The 26,006-nt window shown below is 47.2% G+C and overlaps 1 protein-coding gene across 2 annotated transcripts in view; it reads right to left on the bottom strand.

The window, feature by feature from the left end:
* Positions 1-26,006, bottom strand: part of SNX29 (sorting nexin 29) — a 534,000-nt gene that overhangs the window by 131,792 nt on the left and 376,202 nt on the right. For both annotated transcript variants that reach the window (XM_072753833.1, XM_072753832.1), the window contains exon 18: positions 23,843-23,924. In XM_072753833.1, the coding sequence (XP_072609934.1) occupies positions 23,843-23,924 (82 nt within the window). The remainder of the gene's footprint in view (positions 1-23,842; positions 23,925-26,006) is intronic.

Consider the following 26,006-nt stretch of genomic DNA (forward strand, 5'->3'; position numbering starts at 1 on the left):
TTCTCGTTGGTTTGGGTGGGGTCAGGTCAGCAGGTCCCCTAGTGCCAGATAGAGAGAGCACAGTCACAGAAAGCCCCCAGCATGTTGTGGAGCTGTTCAAGGGTATGCAGTTGGGGGGGGGGGGGGGAGCAGCTTTGTGGGGGTCATCCAAAGACCTGGGGTAGGGGACACATCAGGGCACACTGCTCTAGCTCAGAGACAGGACACGAAAGAATAAGCAAATAAGAGCAGTAACTACCCCCCCCCCATCCTGGTCCAACCCCCTCCTACCACCAAACACCCTGCTCTGCAGTTCAGGGTACAGGGCAGTCCCCAGGGCCTAGGTCTCTGGTCTTGGGGCCCACGGATTCTTAGTTTGGACAAAGAAATAAAGGCAGTCCCTGAGAGCTGCTACACATTGTAGCAGCCATGTTACACGTTATCTTAAAGAACACTTTATACTATCTTGCAAAGTTGTCCTTATCACAAAAATTGAAGGAACCAAAGCCATGTCTCATTTTACAGAGAAGGAAACTGAGGCCCAGGACAGTCAAGTAAGCTGCCCAAGGCCACTCAGGGCTGGAAAGCAGATGTTTGCTTCCAGGGCTTGCAGTCTTGCTGCCCCAGCATCTGAAAGCACACTAAGGGAATGGTGCCTAGAAGACCTGCCCAGCACCCCTGACCTGGGGAATGAATATAAGGACACCCAACAAGAAAACCTCAAAATAGAGGGTTGTGGACACACACCCAGGCAGGCGAGCCAAGCAGAGGAGACAAGCCTCAGCAACGAAGCAGCTGTGCTTGGAATTAAAGTCTCAGAGAGGGTAGTAGGGGTTGCTAAACATTGGTTTCTGTTGCAGGATCCGAGAATGTTTCCATGCAAACGCCAGCAAGTTGGATGAGGCCTGTGAGCTCTACACTTGTTACTTTCCTGCTAGAAGACCCCACTAAGGGATGTACTCCAACTAGTGGTCACGACAGCAGAGGGAGGAGGCTTGTTTTGTAGACTGCCATTTCCCCTCAAGACATCCCATCCCACACCCTTTATTTTTCCTTTTTCTTTAAACTGACAAGAGCTGCCCAGAAGCATGGCTAACGGTGCCGTCCTCCATGGCGGGAGCAGATCTCTGCAACAGTCCAAAAGAAACGGGGCGAACGTACTTTTCCAAAGAGTACAGTGGGCTCTGTCCACTTGGCGCCCCTTGCTCCAAGAAGCCCCTTGGCACCATTCCATGTCATCCTGTGGCCCTGCCAGAGTCTGCTCCACTCACACCTTGGCCTCCAGGACAGGGCTCCAGGCCCAGCCTACCACCCCGTGCCTGTGTCCAAGGCCGGCCGAGTTCATCAGAGAGGAGCCCCTCTAAGTCCTTCCCTAAAGTGATACACAGTCACAACGTAGGACAAAGTTCTCTGCCCGCTGGCCTTGCTAACCTAGATGAAGGAATATAAACAACAACACAGGAGAAGCTGTTCGTAACAATATTTCTGCTGAATTTCTAAGTGGGGAGGACCAAGTCACTCAGTTGCCAATAAGCTTAAGGACGTACTCTCTGCCAACCAATGAAGGAGGCCTTCTGGGCAGACCCCATGGGCAGCAGCCTCTACCTGTATACACCCCAGTCCCCTCCCTAAAGCACCCCTTTTATCTGCTTCCTAGCACTAACTACTGAATAGAACTACAGTGCTTGCTTATTTGCTAATTGAGCCTCTTCCTAGAATGCGTGCCCTGAGGCCACAAGTATCTTACCTGGTTGGGCTTGTTAGTACATCCCCAGGGCATAGGAGACAGTCTGGCCAGGAAGGTGTTCAATAAATACTGTTGATGGATCCCTTGGTTAATTCAAGGCATGAATGAACAAACAAATGAACAAATGAACGGAAAAACTTCCAGAAAGGAATTTATGATGAGTTTCGGCTATGCCTCTGGCCTCTAGAATCTCCTCAAGGGTCGTCTAGGAATGGGCAGTTGCCAAATTTACTTGATTAGAGGACAGTGGCCACAGAATTCTCAACACTCTGAAGCAGAAAATGTTTCTACTGTTATTTTGTGACTTGGTTCAACTGAGGTTTCGAGAAAGTAAGAGGGCGCTTTACATAACACAGATGAGATTTGTTTTCTGAAACTTTGCAAACCATCAGATTTCTTTTTAAGGAGGGCAGGAGTATTTCACTTTCCAAAAATGTTGCATCGAAGCTGAGTTTTTTTCATTATAGCACAGAGCTGGAGAGCATCACTCATATACTGTGGATCAATAACAGTAATGTAAGAACCAGAGAAAGGCTCCAGCCCCTAAAAATAAAATCTTAAGAATACTCTCCTCTTCCTCCCAGGCCCTCTTGGACCTCAGGGTCTGCACATATCTGACACTTGTATGGGGGTCCTGGCCATCTGCCTGTGGACCCCTTCTCCAAGCCATCCCCCTGCCTGTCCTCATCTGGAAGCTGGGAGCCTCTCTCACACACGTAGCTTGTCCCAGCTCAGCAGAAGGGTTGGTTTGGAAGCTTCTATGACCTCCCACCACCCTTTGCAAAGAGTGAGCGTTGTCCTTACTCTCCCACGGCAGTTTCCGTAGATCTCACTCCCAGCACTGAAAGGAACGAGGATGAGGGAAGAGTCATAATGGCCGTCGTGCACCGAGCATGAGCCAAGCACTGTACACGATGTACACATCATCTCCTTTTGTCAGTTCCGTGTAATCTTCATAAGCCCTCTGTGAGCTGTGTACCACTATTCCCACTTTACAAATAAACCAACTGAGCTGGGGCACCTGGTGGCTTGACTGGTGAAGCGTCCAACTCTTGATCAGGTCATGATCTCAGGGTTGTGAGACTGACTCCCACAATGGGCTCTGTGCTCAGCACGGAGTCTGCTGGAGATGCTCTCTCCCCCTGTTCCCCCATCTCTCTCTCAAATTAAAAAATAAAATCTTTAAAAAAACAAACTGAGCCTTGGGAACGTTCCATAAGTCGTCCAAGGTTACAGCTCCCTCAGGGCAGAACTGAGATGTAAACTTAGGAATGACCTGACTCCAAAGCCAATGTGTCTGATTTCAAGGTTATGGCCAATCAGGTCTCCCGTTCCTTGTGGCCGATAGCACATCAAGTTACCTAAGGGTCCCTCAGGTGCCGGGGACCTCACAGTCATTCTCAACTTCATGATGACCCTGCAAGTTGCTTGGTGATACTGCCTACACTAAGCAGTTGACAGAGTTGCCTGTGGTCCCAGAGCAAGAAAACAGTAGGGTGGATTGCAATCTGTACCCACCTTAACTACTCCCGAAGTGCTGTACCCCTCCTCCGACTACAGACCTATTTAGAAAAAATAATCTAAAACATCTAATAGGACTGAAGGTAACTGCTTCTCTGCAATTGTTTAGGACAGTGAGAAACTGGAAAAATCCTGAATGTTGAACAAGAGGGATTGTTAAATTAATGAAACAAGGAGACCAGGAGACTGAAGTGGCCATAAGGCCTTGGTAGCCTGTGTAAGGAAACCCAAACCTAGGCCAGAGTCAAACCCTGAAAATGCTTCGAGGTTAAGAACAACTGATCTCAAACAGCCAACGAGGCTTTCCCAAATAATGCAACCACCTAAGTTACAGCCAATGCAAGTCATTTCCCTGCTTTGCCTCTGCATCTTCTCCCATGGAAACTCTGCCCCAATTCCTGTCTGTGGAATGCTCCTAACCCCTCTTGGTGCTGCTCAACTGGCACCCACGTTTGCTCCAATAAACTCTTGAAACTTTTTACAGGACGCAGTTTCTCCTTTGATGGAGAGATCCAAGGAAATGTATTACATCACTGTGTTGGAATCTTACACAGCTGTCAGAGAGGATTTTGACATCCAGTGTGGAGTAACATGGACAAAACTTACATCAAATTAAAAAGCAGGACACAGAACTTCACACATGGGACATTTCCATTTAGAGAGAAAATACAGAGTGCGAAGAGTTGAAAGAAGTATTCATTGTAATCTTATCTACATATTAGCACTGAGTCATTTGTTTTTCTTCCTTTTATTTTCCAATTTTTCTATAATCAGCATGTACTACTTTAAGCATTTTTTTTAAAGTTCTTTTTTTTCTTTTTAAAACACTGGCTATTATCAAGTAAGGGCTGAGTCTTAGCTTATTTTAATTCTTGGAATAGATGCCATTCTGAGTTCTGATTAAGGGTAATTCAATCCTTTCAAATGTCCAAATTGTCTCTGTTGATTTTTTTTTTTTGGAGGCGAATAATCGCATTTTATACTAAACTTATTTGCAGCTCGAATACAGCTCAAAACGTTGTTTTGATTACTTGTTTAGGGAAAGAGTAACACCAGAAAATGCACAAGAATCACATTTGCATGATGGGTGGTGAGGCAGGGAATTACAGTTGGGGGAAGAGAGAAATGAAAACCACTCCTGAATATTCAGCAGCCTGAACCTCCAGCCTATTCCCGCAGTCACATCCACACCCAGCCAATCTCCTTTGTGGGGGCAGTGGGGGCAGCAGGAGACACTGTACTTGAAACCCCTGCCAAGCAAGAGTTCAAGGGTTTCACCAACTTTCTTCAACAACTGCTCTGGGAGCTGGCCCTCACAGCAGCTCTCCTTCCTCCCACTGAGACAGCTGGCATCTTCCTGGGTCTCCCCAAAGTCGGTGTTACTTTCAGCGGGACCCGCAGGACGGCGTCACTAGAAACCAGCACAGAGAATACTGACACAAGATGGACCCCAAGCTTTCTTCCCTGTGACCTTGTCCCGGGGTCTGGCTTTTCCTGATCATAGACACAGGTCTTCAGCAGTTTTAAGTAAAATTGAGCCCCAAGGATGGTCCATGCTTTATGTCGTTTTTGTTTTTGTTTTTTGATTAACCACCAACTTTCAGCTGAATAGAGAGATACAAAGTCAAGAGCAATTCCTGCAGCTAAATTGTATTTTTCCTTCTATTAATTATTTTGTTTTCCCATGATTTGTCACAAAGAAATGCCCAGGTTTGGGGTAAAGTTAGAAAACAGATAAGGAAAAAGGGGGAAAAAATATGCAAAGCCCCACCAGGGTGCCTGGGTTGCTCAGTGGTTAAGTGCCTTCTTTTGGCTCAGCGTGTGATCCTGGAGTCCCAGGATCAAATCCCACATCGGGCTCCCTGCATGCAGACTGCCTCTCTCTCTCTCTGTGTGTCTCTCATGAATAAATAAATAAAATCTTGAGGGGAAAAAAAAAAACCCACCACCCAGAGAAAATTATTTTTGGTTCATATTGGGAACTGCAAAACTGGTAATCCATATAGGATAAAAACTTTCATTACTATCATTACTTGCCAACATTTAAAAATGAGAGTTTTTTTTAACATTTAACTCTAGGTTTCTATTTAAAATAAAAAGCCTGGAAGATGGGGGAGAAACAAAGCCCTAATTCCTGTGTAGTGACAATGAGTTGGCACGGAGAAGCAGCTGACATGATTCAATTCCTGCTTGGGCTCTGCAAACGCCTAGGTTTGCTACAGTTGGTCTAGATCTTTCCACTTTATGTTCCTAAGCACACGTTTTCCAAGTTTTTATGCTTTTAGTGGCACTATACATTCTATTTACTTATTTTTGCCCGTTTTATCATATGAGAAATAACCTTCCAAGCTGAGATATAAAATCTACAGTATTATTTGTAATGGTTGTATCACAATGATCTGCCTTTCCAGATCTTTCCATAATGAGGGAGCACTCCTCCACCAGACAGTCCAGTTGTCCTCTCTTCAGGTCCCACTGTTCTATGTTTAATGTGGAGGATTATTCTCCCCGTCCTGTCCTGTGTCTTGTGGAAGTGATGCCTGCCACTTCTGAGCACAAGCTTTCAGAAGTAAGTATGGTCTGCTATTCTCGCTTCTCCTCTGCCATGAGAATAGGATGCCCCAGCTCAGGGCTGCTTCTTTGGTTTGGATCCACAACATGGAGCATAACCATGGCTGACCTACAGACACGCAACACAAATGAGAAATGCAGATCCTCCTCGACTTATGAGAGTTATGCCCCAATAAACCCATTTCTAAGTTGAAAATATTTCAAGTGGAAAATGTATATAATGTACCTCACCTACTGGACATCAGTTTAGGTTAGCCTACATTAAACATAGAACAGTTATATTAGGGGCACCTGGGTGGCTCAGTGGTTAAGCGTCTGCCTTCAGCTCAGGGTGTGATCCTGGGGTCCTGGGATCGAGTCCTGCATCGAGCTCCCCACAGGGAGTCTGCTTCTCCCTCTGCCTGTGTCTCTCCCTCTCTCTGTCTCTTGTGAATAAATAAATAAAATCTTAAAAAAAAAAAAAAGAACGGATATATTATCCCACGGTTGGGCAAAATCATCTAACACAAAGCCTGTTTTACAATCAAGTGCTGTGTAATTTATTGAATACCACACTGAAAGTGACAAACAGGACAGTTATATGGCTACAGAATGATTTTTAGTGTATTGATAGCTTACCCTCATGATTGTACAGCTGACTGGAAGCTGTAGCTAGGCTCTGCTCCCTGCATCCTGAGAGAGGATCACACTACCTATCACCAGCCCAAGAAAAGATCCAAGTACAAAATGCAAAGTATGGTTTCTACCGAATGCCTATCATTTTCACGTCATCACAAAGTTGAAAAATCCTAAGTCAAACTATCATAAATCAGGCACCCTCCATAAACATGTAATAAACTTAGTACTCTAAACTGCTGAGATTTGGGGATCGTTTGTTACAACAGCATAAGTTAGCCTCAGCAGACTGATATGCTTAAGTATTAAAATATTCTTTAAAATAACTTCAGATAAACCATTTACGAAGGTCTCTGGCCAGTTGCCCAAGCCTTGCCCTGAGAGTCTTGGCAGGATGTGGCCGGGAGCAGTGGCTGTGTGTGCCTGCTGGCTGCATACAGGAGGCTCCAACTGGCCCCAAAGAGAACATGCCCAGTTTCATGGCTAAGACAGAAACGGCTATTGTGTCAATGGAAATTGGTTATTGTGTCCAAGGGTCCAAGAAAGCAGCACCAAAAACAAGTGCCTTTAAACAGGTGCTTAAGATGTGAAAAGAACTTAGAAAGGAGGACTGACCAAGGAAAGGGTAGGTGCCTGCCCCCCCCCCCCCCCCCCCCGTGTGGTTCTCATTCCAGGACACATGCTTTTAGAGGAGAGGAACCCTCTCTTGGATTCAAAGTAGGCCAGGCATCTGTCTCTCCCTCCACTGTATACCAGCTTACATTTTCCATCCCCAACCTCCCTTTTTCTAAACAGTTTTGGTCAGTGAAGTAGAATTAACTTCATCTAACTGAAACTGTGCATCAGGGTGCACTAAGCCTCCTGGTTCTCCTCCTCCTTCATGGGCCCTGTGGTCTCAGAGCCAAAATGATTTGCTGCTCCCTTGCCTAAACAATAAATATATACAGTGATAATCTAGAGGCTGGAGTCCTGAAGGAGACTCCGTAACCTTACGACATCTGTTGAGCTAATGATGCTGCTTACCCTCTCTAAAATCTGACACGTCCAGGTTTTGGTCCTGGTCTCTGGGAATGTGCTTGGTGATCCAGCTTTCTCCTCTCTCCTAGGACCTCCCGCCCCTTGCCACACTTTCACCCTGAGCCCCACTAACCTAAGCGGCCCACATCAGCCACACCTTACCACTAGGACCCCAAAGGCCCTGCTCTATTTTGTGTTTAATGGTTAAAGACGTTGTATTTAAAATTAGCCAGCTGGACTCAGCTGGACTCAGTCTAGATGATCCTAATTTTGTTGGCAACATCCAAAGCATCACAGTCAGGAACAAGTGGAACATAGGCCTTCTTCTCTCCATCAGGCCTGATCAGAGCGCTGACCTCAGCCAGGTCAGTGTCACAGAGCTTCCTCACAGCCTGTTTGATCTGGTGCTTGCTGGTCTCCACATCCACAGCACACGTAAGCATGCTGTTGTCTTCTATCCTCTGCAGAGCTGACTGCAGCACAGGATGGATAGCACAGTGGTCAAGCTTGTTCTCCTGTTACCCACTGCACCTCCAACACCATGGATTAATCTTGCCTGAGTTTGTATTCATATAAATGCAATCACCTGATATACATTTCTTTTATTCTTTGGCATCTAGCATCTTTCATTCAACAGTGTTGGAGGGAGTCCTCTGTACTACTGCACACAGTTAGAGATCTTCATCCTTCCTCTCCAGTGTTTTACTGTGTGAATATGCCACAGCTTATCTATCCATTCTTCTGTGGCTGGACAGGCCATGCTTGTTACTTTGCACTTACTCACGGGGTTAATATTTGTTTTCCGCTCACTAGACTATAATTCCCATGATGACAAGAAGCCAGTCTACACCTTCTCATTACTGTAATTCAGTCCTTAACACAGTCCTGATCCATACTAGGAGAGGAAGGAAGGTAGGAAAGAAGGGATAGAGGGAGGGAGAGAAGTTGATGGAGCGGAATACAAATTACAAGTGTGCCCAGAGATAGGATGCCAATCCCAAACACAAGGTCGGCTTCAACCATCAAATAATTTCCCAGTTCCTGCTTGCTGTAAAAGTCTTCTCTCCCTACATATTTCACATTAAATTAAGCCCCTTGGCTCTCACATGATCCCTGCCTCTTACTGCCAATGAAGATCTTTAGTTGTTATTAGTAATAATTTACAGATACTAGAAGAGTCTGGTTCTTAAAATAGGGTGCTTATCAAGATTCTACTTGCCTGAGGTTGGGCCCTAAGAGAGAACATTATCATCTTCATGTTATCAGCATGTTCAAGAGATAAAACCATTCACTATTCAATTATCTCTTCAGTTTTCTTTGTAAAATAGACACTGGTAGGAAAATAAAAACACAAAACTCCTTTATCAGGTGGAGAACAGAAAGCACTAAGCCGGCCTCCTGGCCAGGGACTCAAGCCTCGGGCAGTGACCACACCCTGAATGGACTCCACACTCCAGGCTTCAAGGGCTCTGGCTTTTACCTCTGATAGAGGTTGACAGGAGGAAGTCACTGCTCTGCCAAATGGGAACAGAAATTGGCTTACAGGATCCAAAAAGTGCATGTCCTTTCCTTTTAAAATCAAACTCAGAGGGCTCTAGCTCAGATACAGGCAAGACTGTGGCAGCCTGTGTGGTCCTTCTCCCTGACCAACTGGTCTAGCAAAACATCTAATAACTTCACTTTGTAGAGCTCACACTCTATCGTGAAAATTATGAACAGCTGGACACAAGCCTGTGTCCACCTCACTAGCTTCATCTTTCAACTCCTTGCCTTGACTCTTCATGTGAATACTTGTTTCCCCAATGCATATGCACGTACGTTTGCCTCTTCACTTGTGTTATAAATACTTCTCGACAGGCATTGGTCTAGGCACCAGGATAGAGCAGAAAATAAAGATAGCGCTCATGCAGAAAGCGGGAGAGACAACAAGCAAGTGCATAAATGAAGATGAGCACCGTCCTTAGCAAGATGGGGAAAGAGACACGGATCTCTCAAGCATCCACTGGATGCCAAGTAAGGTGCTTGTCACTTTTCCTATATAATCTCACTTACTTCTCATGTCAATCCTACACATGAGGGGCTCACTAGCTACATTTTATAGATGAAGAACAGAGCTGTAAATGCACACAGCTGCTGAATAACAGAGGGGGGCAAATCACATTCTGATCCTCAGGGCTCCAGAGGCCAAGGTGTTTGAAAAACAAACTGATGGAAGCCAAGCCAGCCACAACTTTGTTGTCGTGGGAAGAGCCAAAAGTCTGAAGTATTAGGTGCCAGTCCTACAAGCCCAGGGGATGAAGATCAGGAGTAGCTTACTTGATGCTTTTAGCAAGTCCAGGCAAAAATCTGGTCAGGGAGGTGTGGAGACTAACCAGGGCTTTCAGTCCCCCAGACACAGCTAGCCCCTGAATGAAGAATACTTGAAAACCAGCTATAATGTGTAGAAAAACTTCTCTCAGTAGTGAAAAGATTCCAGAATCTTTCTTAACATGCTTTTCCTTAACACGAATGGGGTATTCAAGCAAAACATGGCCCTCTTCTTATTTCTACAGCTATAATTAGAACTTTCCCATCAGAGTGTTGTGAGAGTTTAAGGAGACAAAACATGGAGAGACTTGGCACAATGTCTAGTGCATGGGAAACACAGCTGCTGCCATCACCAACCATCCTCCTCTTCCTCCTCACCAACCACCATCTTCCTCCTCACCAATCATCCAACTTCCTCCACCTCACCCGTCACCTTCCTCCTTACCAACCATCCATCCTCCTCCTCACCAACCACTATCTTCCTCCTCACCAACCATCAGCCTCCAACTCACCATCATCCCCCACAACCATCTTCCTCCTAACCAACATCCTTTGCAGCCACCATTCTTCTCCTCGCCAACCAATATCCTCACAACCATTTTCCTCCTCATAATCACCACCCTTCTCCTCCCCAATACCATCCTCACCAAGTACTATCATCCTCCTTACCAACCTTCCTCATCAACCATCATTATCATCCACCTCACAACCACCCTTCTCACCATCCTCATCCTCATCAACCACCATCATCACATCATCAACCACCAACTATCCTAACACCATCACCACTATCCTCATTGTCATCATCTTTATTTCACATTCTCCCTCTTTGTTTGGGAAACCCAGTTAACAAGAATAAAGCAGCGCTGTTCTCTGAAAGAACACAGAGCGGGAAGGTCATTTAGACCTGGGTTTGCAGGGCACCCCTGATACCCCCCAGCTGTGCTACCATGGGCAGTTTACTTCACTTCTCTGATCTCGATGTAGCCGTCTCTCAACAAAGGTGAAAATGCTTCCTCTCAGATCAGAACTGTGTCTGGGAAAGCCTTAATAAGTACCAGTGCTCACTAGTCACAGTGGCCTTACATCGGTTTCCCATATTTGGTGTCTCATAAATAGACTCAAGTAAAAGCAGGCAGGGGAGGGGCAGGCTGGGCGACATGACTCACTGACTTCCACAGTCTAGCATGTGGCTTCTTCTCTATCACATGCTGCCAAGTGCAGCTTGTTTTCCCTTCTGCGACTCTGGCAACTGAGGCGTCAGAACCTCGTGAACCTGTAAATCTTCTAGGGGCCTCCGCCTCCAGCCCGGCCTCCTGTCATCTGGGCCATGGTCGCCCAGTGGCAATGTAACCTGTAACCCAAGGGAAGCTTCCTCCTCACCATCACCCCCACGATGTGCTCACCATCCTAACACGGCCCTTTGGGACCTCCTGAGACCCCAAACAGCGCCCTACCGCTTTCCTCGTACTCCTCTCTCCACTGGCCCTGAAAAGCCGCCTCCACATGGCCGCCAACTTGCGCTGCTTCTCGCAACTGCAGACAGCCAGGGCAGTCTGGCAGAAATTCGCTCTGCTGGCAAGTCTGGCGGAGCTGGAATTCACAGTCTCTCGGGATGAGTCTGCCGGCGGCACAAGGAGATAACCTTTAAAGGTTGGATTCAAAATGCTTTTCAGTATCTACAAGGGGTAGGGAAAAAAAACCCAAGCTTAAAGCAACAGCCCCACCCTTCCTACTTCATTATGAGCCCCAGGCTTCTGAAGGCCCAACTCCGGGCAAAAACCAACAGCCCCAGCGGGGTCAGGTGCATCCCCTTGGGTGAACGCTTAAGGGGATGTGAAAGCCTTCCCACACCAACCCAATTCAAGTCCTAGAGATGTTAAGAGGGCTCACCAGCACCAGGAAAGGCATTTACTTGCCAATGCACAGAGTTGGGCTCCCGCCTGCCCCAAGTTATTTTTTTAAACACAGAAGTAAAAGAGTTATGATTCCCATGTCCTAGGTCCTGGGAAAACATTCATCACATAAACATAAGTCATGAGAGCTGACCCTTGAGCAGCTGCCTAATTGTCATAGTGTTTCCACGTCCTACTTCCCCTTCAACCTCAGCGTGTGTGTGGAGGGCAGGGGAAGGGCAGCACTGACACGTCATTTCCCAGTGAGGAGCCTGCAGCACCGCATCACCCAGTGTAGAAGCTCCAGGCTGCAGTTTGGGTCTTCTAGTCTCAGCAAAGTAGGGACCAGAAGACCCTGTGTCCAAATGCTCGATCGGGTGGAATGAAGAAGAGGGTGATATGGATTCTGGATTCCACTGCAGAGGAACAGAGTTCTAAGGCTATGGGCCACTGTGTGCCTAGGAGTGCCTCTTTGTGGGTGTGGAGACTCACATGTGAATTATTTCATGCATGTATTTCAAATCACAGGCACATTCAGGTGCCTGAGGTGCACACCTGTTTGGCTGAGCAAACGGTAATAAGAGTGGTCCTTCCCATTCACCGAGTTGGCCAGGCACCACCTTAAGTATTTAGGAGACATGCCTTCATGTAGAGCTCTCAACCTTATAAAGGAAGTAACATCGCTAAAGGTGAGAATATTGGGACTTCAAAGGAATGATAAAGACTCCACCATAAAAGGCCATCCAACTAGGAACCCAGAGGCAGATGGGGGATTTAAACCTGGACCGACTCGAGAGTCCACACGGGAACTGCTAGCTATTCCGAGTACCTGAAATCCTGATGAACTCATACCTCAGACACATCACCTGTTCTGCTCTCCTGGGCTTTTCAACTATCATTTCCTCCCACCTAGTCTCCTCCAACAGTGACTCAGTAGGCAGGGAGGTAGGTGGATGAGTGGGTGGACGGATGGAAGGATGGATGGATGGACAGATGGGTCAGTGGATGGATAGGCAAACTAACAGGCACGTAGGCATCACTAGAAAGCCTTGGAAGATCCAGCTGGCTCTAGACCCTGAGCCTCTCTGCCTTCTCTCTTTCTCTCTCACTCCACCCTAGCCATAGCAGCTATACCAGCCTTCTAGCTCCTCTAATGCACCATGCTCTTTCCTATCTCAAGGAAATTCCCTCAACCTGGACTGTTCCTCTTGTTTACTTTAGTAACTCTAAATTGTCCTTCAGTCAACATTGTTTGGTCCAAAAAGATAGGTGAAGTTATAGTCAACCACTTTTCCCCCCTGAAATTTCAAGATAATGCTGGATGTTAATTTTTGTAGCTCTGGCTTATCATACACTGTTCTAAAATTAATTATTTGAATTTACTGAGAAGATATCTCTATCATTAATGAAAATAAACTACTGAAATAAAAAAAAAATTGTCCTTCAGGAATGAGCAGATGTTCTCAAAGAATGCCATTCTTAGCCCTAGTTTAACTGGGGCCCCTTCTTATAATCTCTGGAACCCTGTGTAGTATTCATTCATAGCACATCCACAGTTTGTAACTACATATTTATCTGTATGTTATACATACATTAACATGGTTAATGTCTCTTTTCTGGTAGAATTGTAAACTCCAATGGAGGGGCACAAGGTCCACAGTGTTCACTGATCTATCTCCAGGGCATAGTACAGTGCCTGATTCACAAGAATTCAATTAAACCTTATTTTCTGACCTTCATAAAGCCCCCTCTTGCCAATCCTGAACTCTAACTCCCAGTACCTAAAATGTTGGGGCAGGTGCTGGGACTGGGCCCTGAGTGTGTACAGGTGATTATGCAAAAATCTAGAGATTATAAGTGAAGGTACAGGTTGTCCTTGAACACTGAACACCAGAGAAACTGAACTACTACTACTACTACTACTACTACTACTACTACACCATAAAACAGCATATTACCTGGGGCAGGTACAACTTCCTGAACCAGGGCTGAGCCTGAGGACAATTGTTTCAATCAGTGAGAAAACTGAAGCAGGATCAAAATGAATGACAAGAGAAATCATCCAGGAGGACCAGGGAGTTTAGGGAAGAGTCTGATAACATTGTTCTCCACAGTGAGAACTGTGGGAAGAGGAGCCTATCAGAATATACTATGGGTAGAGATCTAGAGTCAGGATGGTCCAATGGTCTGTCCGTCCATCCATCCACCCACCTATCTATCCATCCATCCATCGTGGAATGAGCCTGCTTCTCTATTCTAAGCACTGGAAATACAGCAGCAAGCCAAAATGGCATGCAGCTGTGGCTTTGTGGAGCTGACCTTCCACCGGGTGAACAGCAGGTTTAGGGTGAGCAGGGCCTCACAGAGCTGCAGGTCACAGCCTGCACGGAGTGGGACACTATGGGCCTGGGTCTAAACCTCAGGAGCTCAGTCCAGACTACAGATACAAACAACATAGCCATGGCCATGATGACCACATGAAAACCCTGGCAAGAACCAAAGCCTCTGGCTTCTGCTGAGCCACCATGGAGGAATGTGGCTACGGCACACCCATGCTCTGCAGCACCCTGCTCCAGGAAGGAGTCTTAGTCTATCATCCTAACTCTGCTGGCTGTGAGGGGCCCAGATGGAACTTCCTTCAAGAAATACACGGCTGGGGGCAGTTAGTATGTTGGCTGCTTCTTGCACTTGGGTTGGTCTCAAGATGGATGAGTAACAGTGTATCCACTTTTCATACTGTGACAGTAAAATCAGAAAAAAATTCCCTTTTGCCCACGTGGACCAGTAAAGTTCAGTTTCTGTCAGTAAAGTTCTTATAACCTTGGCAAGAGGCCCAGAGATCTGGTCCCTCCTTCGTAGAACAAGGTCAAATGTGGCAGGGGGCGGGGGTATGTCAAGATCAGTATTGGTAAGACCACTGTGCCTAGTAAAAAAAAAAAAAAAAAAAAAAAGATCACTCTGCCTTTGAATAGTTCTCCACATTCAATCTTCCTTCCTTATATCAAGTAGTCAATGACCAAGACTGTGTGTCTATCATTCACAATATCCCCAGCACCCAACCAACTGCAGGATGGCTAGATAGGGAGATGAATAGACAGTTGGAGAGATCAACAGATGAGCCAAAACCTATTTCTCTCCAACTTCCACTACTCATTGGTCTCTATCTTCTGGAGGCAACTGGGAATTCAGGTAAAAACTATAGACTTGGAGTAGAGAGACCAGTAGTGAACCTAGCTCCGATGCTTTTATGCTGAGACCTTAGATGAGTTATTTACTCACCATTCTAAACAGGTCTTTACCCACCTCTAAAATGGAAAGAACATCTGGGGATCCCTGGGTGGCTCAGCGGTTTAGTGCCTGCCTTTGGCCCAGGGCGTGATCCTGGAGTCTCAGGATCAAGTCCCATGTTGGGCTCCATACATGGAGCCTGCTTCTCCCTATGCCTGTATCTATGCCTCTCTATCATGAATAAATAAAAAATCTTTTTTTAAAAAAATGGAAAGAACATCTATAAGACCTCAGGGCTATTGTAACAACAAAGAGAATAAGGTATAGTACTTCAGCAAGTCAAGCAAGAAAACTCCTCGCTTCCCAAGATTTGAAGACCAGAAAATAGAAGAACACGCAGTAATTCTCATAAATCAAGCTAAAAGCCAGGCCACAGACTGAAACATACAGTACAAAGGATTACTAACCAAAGCACTCTTACACGTGGGTAATAAAGTGATGAACGGTGTCATAAAATAGGAAAAGACACCAACAAACAATTCACACACACACAATACAAAGGGTAAATTAAAGCACATACATATGATCACCCTCCCAGGCAATAAGGAAAATGCAAATTTAAACCTCAGTGAAATGTAATTTTTCCCCCTCTATCAGAATGGTGAAATTTTAATTTTTTTTTTAATTTTTTATTTATTTATGATAGTCACAGAGAGAGAGAGAGAGAGGCAGAGACACAGGCGGAGGGAGAAGCAGGCTCCATGCACCGGGAGCCCGATGTGGGATTCGATCCCGGGTCTCCAGGATCGCGCCCTGGGCCAAAGGCAGGCGCCAAACCGCTGCGCCACCCAGGGATCCCAGAATGGTGAAATTTTAAAGATTGATAATACCCAATGATTGCAAGGACATGAGGACAAAATATTCTTTCACCTTGTTGGTATGACTGAAAATTGGTTCAGCCTCTGGACAAGCAATTTGGCGAGGCCTATTAAAATAAAATATGTATACAGTCTTCCCTTCAGCAAATACACTTCTAGCTATTTATCCTCAAGACATACCTACATTATGTACAAAGAGGTCTGTATGAGAACAATCTGGCAGTTTTGTTTGCAAGGCCCAGGAAATGAAAACAATCTAAATGTCCATCATCAGAAGTAATGTTTTCTCATTCTAGGAAATAACGCACAGAAGTTTAAAAAGAGGAAGGAAGAGAGAGGTCTGTATACTCAGGAGGAAGGTATAGATCATGGGATCCCATTTACATTCAACAAAATCAAACCTTAACAGCTTTCAACGGATCCATGTAGAGCAGTAGTTGTCAACCAAGAGCAATTATGGCCCCAGGGGATGTTTGGCAATGTCTGGAGATATCCTGGGTTGTCATAATGGGAAAGACCATATGGGTAGTGAGGAGGTAGTATCCAGGGATGCTGCTCTACATTCTTCAATACACAGGTGAGCCCCCCGCCCCCACAAAAAATTATCCCATCCACAATGTCAATTGTGCTTTGGTGGAGAAACTCTGTGTACAGATGTCTTCCACTAAACTGCTCCTAAGGCAAGTGTGGGCTGTGCACAGCCTGAAGGCTTCAGAGGACATGTGTTGGCACCAGTTCCGCTTCTACTGGTAAGAGCACCCTCATTTTCCTTGGATGAAACACCCCTAATTCTACCAACAGAAGGTACAGGAATAGGCATATAACCTGAAAGCATGCCATCCACTGGGACGTAGCAATCAGCCGATAGGGATACGGCCCAGACCATGAGAGTGAGCATCAGTTCCAGGACTGTTGCCAGCCTTGGGAGAAACAGAGATCTCTCCTGCTGGGGTCAGCTGAGCTGAGGAGCTATCAGCCCGTAGGTGCCTACAGACATCCTGCCACTGCAGCCTGGCCGTAACATGTAAGCAAAGTGCCTAAGTAACAGAAAACGTATAGATGGCTCATGTATCAAGCTCTCTGCCCCCGCCCTCTGCTGTGCCAGATAAAAGCTTCTAGCACTAACCCCAAGGAGATGCAGTGCTTTGAGAGGTGTCTCCCTGCCTCCTTACTTGTGACAAGTAATATAAGTTCTTTGCTTTCAGCACCTCCTTGGGTTGTGTTCCATTTAAGGCACCCCAGGTAGTGAACCCCTCAAGTTCTGGTACAGTTTGGGCTGGTTTCCCTCTCATACAACCAGAAGAGGGCAGGTGTATCATGGGAATTAGTATCCTAGTCAGAAGAAGGGTGGTCAGCTTGTCTCCCAACGGTCCCAAATTGAGGAGCCTTGGCCTGGATGTGACCAGGATCACGAGAGGATCAGGCTGGGTCCGGCTGAGACAATGGCTGCATCCTGAGGACAGTGGCACCATCCAGGTCTCTGGGACTGCTCAGATTCAACTTCCACCACCGCCCTTGACCAAGACACGGTTCCCCACGTAAACATGCCCATGAGGGAACAAGCCTAGGGACCAGCAAACAGAAGGCTCTGAAAGGAGGGGCGGGGCCCACCCAGAGTCTAGCCCCAACTTAATTCCAGCAGCAACAGAAACCGAGAACATAGGTATGTTTAGGTCATCCAGACTACACACTAGCCATGCTCGTGGCTCCTGACAGAGAGGTAGTGTCAAACTGTAATGCTACTCCAGGAAACCTCCCCAAGGAGGGCAGAGGTGGTGGTGATGCTGGGGAGTCATGAACAGGCACCGTGGAGACACAGGTGAATAATATACTGGTCCAACTCAGTAAGTTATTTAAATTCAAAATAAGACCAAACCCAGCACCCAACTGGGCAGTTCCCACTTGGCCAAATTCTCATGTACTGGGGCCTGGGCATTAGATACTTCAGGCCTTTGTGGAGTCCCCCTCAAACATTTCCTGTATTAGATTGTTATCTTCTGAGCTCTGCCCACCTGTACCTCCCCCACCCCCAGGTAGAAGAGTTCACCCTCTGCAAAGCCTCAAGGAGTCTTGCACAGAACCTGCCTTCCATTTCCAGGTCCTGAGTAGTGGTCCCACCTCCTCGGTAGACCCAGAAACATTGAGGACAAAGGTACCTTGCTGCGTGTGACCCCTGAGGCAGCTGACATGGAGCCCGACCAAGGAGAGGATAAATAAAGGCTTTTTTGAACATATGAGCATGTCTAGAGACATTCAGTTAAACAGGGGTTCTTTTTACGCTTGCTTCCAGGTGTAATAGCCAGCTTATCTCAAGTGCTCACACGTCACTAAAGGTAGTACGCTCAGGCACTGCGCCAACACTTTATCTCATCTGTTGTTCTGCAAGGTGAGTGGCCTTCCATCCCTCCTGCCCGCACCTCTTTCTCCAGCCCTTCCCATGAGAGGATGCTACGTTCACTCGACAGCATCTGTGTCCCCACCAGACTGTAGGCAGGAGGTAACCTCAGTGTACAGTTCTGCCCACAAGCCTGGCATATAGTAGGCCCTCAATAACCACCTTTGGGGTGAATAAAGGAATTACACTGTGAAAGAAAGAATTAGTTCCTCCTGCGTGGGAAGACAGATGCAGTAACAGAATAATAGTGACATGTTTGTCCAAAGGGAGGAAAATAGCCTGTTTGGTTTTTTTGTTTTGTTTTCACTCGTGTCGGGCTCTCACAAGCCCTGAGCACCCCAGAAACAGCTGTACGTTAATGTCCTGTGAGCCTCAGGAGGTGCTCAGGTGCTGGACTTGGCGGGATGCTAAGTTCTCAAAGATAGAGATGGCAAGAACCAAGGCCAGCATCCCAGGGTTTCGCCCGTCGGGCAGCACAGATGCCACCGGTGGCTCGGAGGACACCAGGCACCACAGGGCCACGGGGCCCAGCTGCCGTTCCTGCCTGCCCCGGCACAACGGCTGTGGCAGGAGGGACCGGGGGGGGGGGGTGCGGGGGGGAGGCCCGTCCGCCTTCGAACCCGTCCCCGTTTCCCCAGTCCCAGCACGGTAGCTGCCAGGGCGGGGGCTCTCCGAACCCACGACTCTGTGGCTGTGGGTCCGGCTTCCGCTTCAGCCTCCTCTCCCCACCGACTCTCTCGCGCTCTGCAGAGCTCCATGCCGAGCGGCCAAAGGACGGAGCTGCACGTACCGAGAAGCGGAGGCCCCGCAGGCTAAGCCCCCCAGGACCGGGGGTGAGAGCCAAGGTTGGGAAGCCTGCAGCCATCCTCCTCACCCCTGCTGCCCCACGTAGCCCACCCAGATCCCGTGATCTATTACTGACGGGGCAAGCAGTGGGCTCCCTGCACCGCGTGTGAAAATAGGCTCCGCTGGAGAAAACCTTCAGAGTGGCTGCGCAGGTGACACGGTTTCCCCCTGGGGGGGGGCCGTCTTTAAGCCAAGAGGACACGCTGTGGTCTCTAGGAAAGGGGACTTACTCGAGAAGGGAAGAGCCTTGCTGAAACAAAGCAACGTTTTTTTGTTTTGTTTTGTTTTGTTTTAATACAAAGGAGACCTAATTAATTGGGCTGGGCAGATGGACTACTGTACAGGAGCCAGTATTTCCGGTGGCCAAGTTCAAAGGCTGAAATTAATCCCCCACAGAAGACTGATTTCAGCTGTACTTACACTAACAGAACTTTTCAAAGGCAAGGACTTGAGGGCTCAGAAAATAACTGTATTGACATATTATTTCATACCAGTGTAGGGGCTGGAATAGCTGCTTAAGAAAAAAATAGGTTTTGGGGGGTTTGTTTGTTTATTTGAAGGTCTAACGTCCCTTTATAAATACTACATCAGGATATTAAAGACGGTGGACCTCAATCATGCTTGGAAGTGGGGGCGTATGGGGAATAAGATCAAACCACTGTAAAGGTATAAACCAGAAACTAAATGATCAACAACAAACGTAACTATCATGCACAAGTGACAGACCACAGAGTTCTCAAGCACAACGGTGTGTTAATACACAGAAAAGGGGAGAAACATTCAGCAAGACCAGTTAGTAAAATAGTGCTTCCCATTTTATCTGTTGCTGTTCAGTCGTCTTGTCCTTGGTCCGTGTCTGCTGGCAGCCAAGCACGCACAGAGGCCCGAAGCATCAGAAATATTCATGGATGAAAACCTTAAGTTGGGAAAGGTCTGGACACCAATTTTACTTGTGTTCTAAGAACTGTCCAAATGTTGCCATGTCCCGCAAGCGCCAGAGCACCTGGTCCCCATCTCAGATGTGAGGGCTGAGTGTGGAAAACACAGCATTCGAAGGCACAAACTATTTTGTTTTTTGTTTTTTAAGACCCGCACTCAATCCTGTGTGGGGATGGCATCTCTTGCCAGGATCCCTTGAGTGACACAGAATCCTGGACCTCTTCCCACAGTACAGATAGCGAGAGCCCAAGCACTGCATGCAGCAGGTGAGCTATCCGAGTTCCTCTGGCATCTAGGAGCACAGTTTTCCAAACCTCGGGGCAGGCTCTCCAGACCCTGACACCACTGCTCAAGGGAGACGCTCTCAAGGAGCACCCCTGAAACCCATCTCCAGTCAGAGTAGCCACCACGAGCCAGCACCTGCTCTGACAATTACCCAAAGCAAGACCACCTCAGCCTGACTTTTGGATTTGGAGGGCTTGGTGGGTCACGAGTCTGTGCCATGCCCTTTGGCCCATCAACCTTGGGTTGCAGGTGGCGGCCTGTGCAGACTGGGCCCTTCCCTTCAGAATGAAGGCACCTGTCCCACTCTTGGATTTGGGAAGAGCTCCACATTCACTCTCAGAACTGCTGCAAACTGGTACCCTGGAAGAAAATACGACCTGGGCTTAAAAAACAAAAAAAAAATTCACTGAATGTTTCTGTCTCTGTTCTCTCTGTGGTAAAATGGGGCTAAGCAGAGTGTGTTCCCAGAGTGGCCATGTGGACCAAATGGGCTACAGAAGGCACACAGACCAGTGAGAGGCTACTGCCGCTGTGGCTTCTTGTAGGATCACCGTTCCTTGCGGTATCATGCACTGTCCATTCCCTCAGCTCAGCATTTCCCAGATTATTACTTCTCACATTGTGCTGTCCCAAATTACTGTTGCTTGCGCGATCATTTATTTCATGTTGTTTTTTTTTTTAAATCAGGCTCACTTTCTTAACTTTATTTTAAAAGGAAAATGCATCACCATGGTGGGTGGAAAACAGGATCCTGTGCCATAACTAGAAGGCAAATGTATAAATAAACAATGAAACCAAAACAACGTGTGTGATCAAGCTCAAGTCTGCTCCTGCCAAAGATGCTTGTCCTGAGCCTTCCTGTCTCTGCTGAACAGAAACATTTGAGGGTGAAGGTGACACAGGGGTAACACACAGGGACTAGCTCCCCGCCGGTAATCCCAAGCCAGGGGAGAGCTGAAGAATGAGTGGCTTTCTCCCTGCAGGATTTGTTGGTTCATGACCAGCCGTGGTCTTTCTAAAACCTGACTCGGCACACATAAAATTAGCCTGCTTTCCCATACTCCTGACATGCTGCTCTAGCTCACCACCACCAAGAGAACTTTGGGCAGTGACATCTCCCACGATGGTCACTAGCTGCCTGTGGCTGTTAAGCACTTGAAACGTGGCTAGTGGGCTGAGGAACTGAATTTTAAATTTTCTTCTATTTTAGTTAATGTACATACAAATGGCTACACGTGGCTAGTAGGTGTTTTATTGGAAAGCCCATACATCTATGGAGGGAACTACATGTGTAGGACCTCTCCTCTTGGCTCTTCAAATGAACTATTTCCAATTTGGAGATTATTCCCTTGACTTCCTTTGAGGGAGATCGGATGAAGTCTGACAGCAATGCGTCTCTGGGATGTAATGGGGATTTTCTACTATATCCCTCAATACTGTTTAATCTAAAGCCCAATGTGGAAACTTCTCTTAGAGCTCCCTTTGAGGAACTGATGTACTTCCTTCTCATTAGCCATGATACTATCCAGAAGAGCCACATTTCCATTTTCTGGAAGCCCAGAAGAAATTCACAAACCGATGAGAACAGTCATACAGGAGCTCACGACAGGTAGGTGTGATTTCCACGGTTCCCTTAATGTCAGTTCTCCTCGTTTATGTTTTCCCAGATCCCAATATTTCACTTTTCACTTCTCCTTTATCATTCCTTTATAGGAGTTTCCTAGAAATTATTTCATACCTTTTGGGGGAAACATATAGAATGTATTTTTTCAATTAAGAAAAATAATGTCCAATGGTACCAGCATTTTAAACGAGTCACCTTCTATCCGATGTCATTCATGATAAGAACACTGTAAAACAAAAGCTTTCTCCAACGTTTCCAAACACATGCTTAGATTTCGTTCTTGAGGGACCAACCAGAAGCGCTATTAGCTAAAAGGAGAAAGAGCTGCATTCCAGAGGTGCAACACCAGGAAAGATTTTGGAGAGCCCACAGCATGAGACGAAGCTGCTCTAGTTGATGTGGTGACTCTAGGCCCCCTCCTCTGGGCGCTGACTGGACCGCACCAAGGAAAGCTCCAAAGACATGAAGGACAGGGACTGAGGGGCACAGATGCCACCATGACCACTGTGGAAACAATCTCCTAGGCAACAGCACATGGGCTGTGTCTGTCTCATTCCATAACTGACTTCTAGATGCTACAATATCGCATATCGCATCCTGGCTGGGGGAGGGGGTGGCAGGGGAGAGAGTCAGAAACAAAGGTCAAGGAAACCTCTCAAGTGATAGCACATTTCAATTTCACTCTAAAATAAAGCTGTCTGCTTCACTTTTTTCATCCGCCAGGCAACACCTCCCAGCCTTCTGATGACCACAAAGCAGAACTCGAAGGACAGTCAAGTAAGAGGGATTTTGTTGGCTTGGCCTAAGAAGAGAAAGAGAACAAAGGGGAGATACAGAAAGCCATCATGTCTGATTCTCTTAAGCCCAAGCAGGGAGCATCATGGATACTCAGACTCTCCAATGCTTACTAAATGAGACCAGGCTCCTATTCACCACCCCAGTCTCTGGGAAAATATCTTAAGAGCTGAGATGTCTTCAATGGCCCATTTCCTACCCAAAAGGCAGAGGGGGGTGGTGGTGGCCAGCAAAACAAGGCTTTTCACAGAGCCGACAGGGAGTAGGAACAAAACCTAATGAAAGTTGTCATGATGTAAGATGACTGACCCACGGAGCAGCTAAGAATCAAACTTGAAAACAAAGCGGTCCAGGACAGGGGAATACCAATGGCTGGAGATCAGGATCCAAGGTAAGCAAAGCCAAGAAAAAGATGACAAGATGATAAGAAGGCCAGGCTCAAAGAAGCATCAGAAAATCAAAGAAAATATGGAAAAATGGGGTCCCCGGTGTGGGAGACAAACCACCTCCAAAGAAGACAAAGGCCCCACGGCCCTCAGCACCCCACCCCCAGCCAGGGAATGACCCTTCCCAAGGAGGAAGAAGAAACATCCACAGTTTTGGTTTTGTCAAGTAACTGCTATCGCTTCTCTTGAGAAGAGTAGCCTGGTTTCCGTTTGGAGAACTCCTCTCCCCTCTCCCGGACACACCCCAGCACCAGCAGTGGTCGTATCCAAACCTGGCCAATCAGAAATGCATCACCCAGAGGGCCAGGAATGGGCTCCTGATCTAAGACAGGCTGGGGAGACACGCTGAAAGAACCCAGACAGGCTGAGAGCCTCCCATCAACCCACAGAGAGCACCAGCCTGAAAAGGACACCTGAGCAGATCTGGGCCATGCCTGAGGCCACACCAACACCTGGACTTGGTGGCTGCAGCACAAGCCAACAAATCCCATTTTGGCTCTAGCTGTCCAAGCTGAGACCTGCAGTAGCCACACCAAGAGGCATGACTGGCACGAAGCAGCTCCACCCTGGTCTCTCCTGCCTGAATGAGGGAGGAGCACCTCCTCAGGAGGTGGGGCAGCTGGAACCCCAGTGCTGGGAGGCCGTGGCCCCCAAGTACACTGCTCCATCACCAAGAGGCAGCAGGACCAGAAGGCAACAAACAGTTGTCGGTCCCGCCTGAGCAGGGACATCCAATTTAAAACCAGGGACTCACCTGATAGACATGAAAGGCATTTGCTGCTTTGCCCCGGAGAAACACTGACGGGATCCACACGTTGATCAGTGCCCGGTTTGATCTGAGCAAGAGGATTGATCAACATTAGTCATTTCAATTTACCAAGAGAAAGAGAGGAAACCATCCTCTCTAAGAGGCATTACACACAAGCACTTTATGACAACATCCAGCAGGCACAGGAGTAAGCCAGAGGACCAGTGCAAGCCCGTCACCCAGCCTCTGGGATTATCCTTACGGGACTTGGTCTAATAGATGTGTATTTGTTATTTACATACACAGTCTGTACTTTGCTGTGAGAAAGGGCTGCCCTTCAGTTCTTACAAGGAGTCACCATGACTCATTATTTATCTCGACCTGTTTCCTCATCTGAAAAACAGGATAATAATTTGAAGCCCCCCCCCCTTGCCATGGAGGATCACATGTGCTGACGACCATGGGGTACCTGGAGCACCCAGAGTCACCACGCTGCCTCCTTGCCGTGCCCACTCTAGACCCCGGCCCCCGCTGTAAGATCAGACTCCACAGAAAGGCTCAGGAGGCTTTCTGAGGCTCAGGACATCCATGGCTACGCAGGCAACATCTGCTTAGGGTGGGGAAGGGGAAACCAGGAAGTCAGACACAAACACCTCTCTTGCAACTTTCCAGAAGCACTGTGTTTGGCTCCAATAAACCAAGACTTAAATTCAAGTGCAAATCATTTACTGAGTGCTTAGAGCATGGGACTCCATGCTTTCACCTACAGTGTCCCAGTTAATCCTCACAGGGTATTTAAGGAGTCTTCAAGGGTCACCTTGGTTCTGTGAGTTTTGTCTTAGGGGATGACTTTCACCTAACTGTGAGTCGCTGGGTACACGCACCCACCACCACACCCTCCACCAGGCTGAATCCAAGACACGCTGGACAGATACGCTGACTGTCGCTGTCACCTAAAGATCAATCCTGGTGGTTATCAAAACAGCACTGCACAACTCTGGAAGGACTGGGAGGTTCCAGCCCTGGCCTCTACTTAGAGTTGTTCCAGAGCTAAACGCTTTCTCCTGAACTCTCCTTTTCTCTTAAGAGCAGCTCATAACCATGTGCCAGCTTCCTGTGCTTAGAACACAGCTTGAGACAATGGTGGAAGATTCCATGACTCAGTGGCCTCCTCATCTCCGGGTGGAGAGCAGTTTAGTTTCACAAAGAAATGGCTCTCTTCTGAAGCAGCATTTCTTCTAAGCTCTGAGATGAGGTGCTGACCTCTTTCATGGGGCAAAATAATTCATCACTTCCTCAGAGCTCCAAGTAAAAATTGCAATTCTGAGCCATCAAGTTGGTTTGTACAGCTAATGGCGTTTCTCCTATAAAGGTCCCCCAAATAGTACTAGCACCTAAAGTGCTCCCCTTTCATTTCTATCAAGGGAGTGGGTGCAATGCAGAAATGTACCTGACACTCTGCTTTTCATTAACCTTCCTGATTGGTAAGGACCAGGCACCTGTGACTGGCTTAGGCACTTCTCCCTTTCAGAGCATTTTCCATACAATGTTAAAATTGTTGGCATGACCGGGGCACCTGGGTAGCACAGTTGATTAAGCATCTGACTCTCAGTTTCAGCTCAAGTCCTGATCTCAGGATCATGGGATCGAGCCTTACATCTGGCTCTGGGCTCAGTGCAGAGTCTGCTTGAGGTTTTCTCTCCTTCTCCCTCTGCCTCAACTGCTGTGCTCTCTCTAAAATAAATAAGTAAATCATAAAAAAAAAAAAAAAACCTATTATGTGTCAGTCACTACTTTAGGTCCTGGAGACAGAGCAAGGAGGCAAGCAGAGATTCCTGGCCTCAGTGAGTGAGAGAGAGACAAATCCCTTAACGGTTATTCCACTGTGGTCCAAGAAGATACTGTGTGTAATTTCCATCTTTTTAAGTTTACTGAGACTTGTGGCCTGATGTATGGTCTGTCCTGGAGAATGTGCCCCTACACTTCAAAGAAAGTGTACTCTGCTGAGAGATCTCTGCACACCTGTTGGATCGAACTGGTTTACAGTGTTGTTCGCGTCTCTGCTTCCCTGCTGGTCTTCTCCCTAGGTGTTCTACCCAATATGGAAAGAGCGGTATTAAAGTTTCCAACTACTACTGCAGACCTACTTATTTCTCCTTCATTTCTGCCA

Source organism: Vulpes vulpes, chromosome 3 (assembly GCF_048418805.1).
Source record: "Vulpes vulpes isolate BD-2025 chromosome 3, VulVul3, whole genome shotgun sequence".
Lineage (NCBI taxonomy): Eukaryota > Metazoa > Chordata > Mammalia > Carnivora > Canidae > Vulpes > Vulpes vulpes.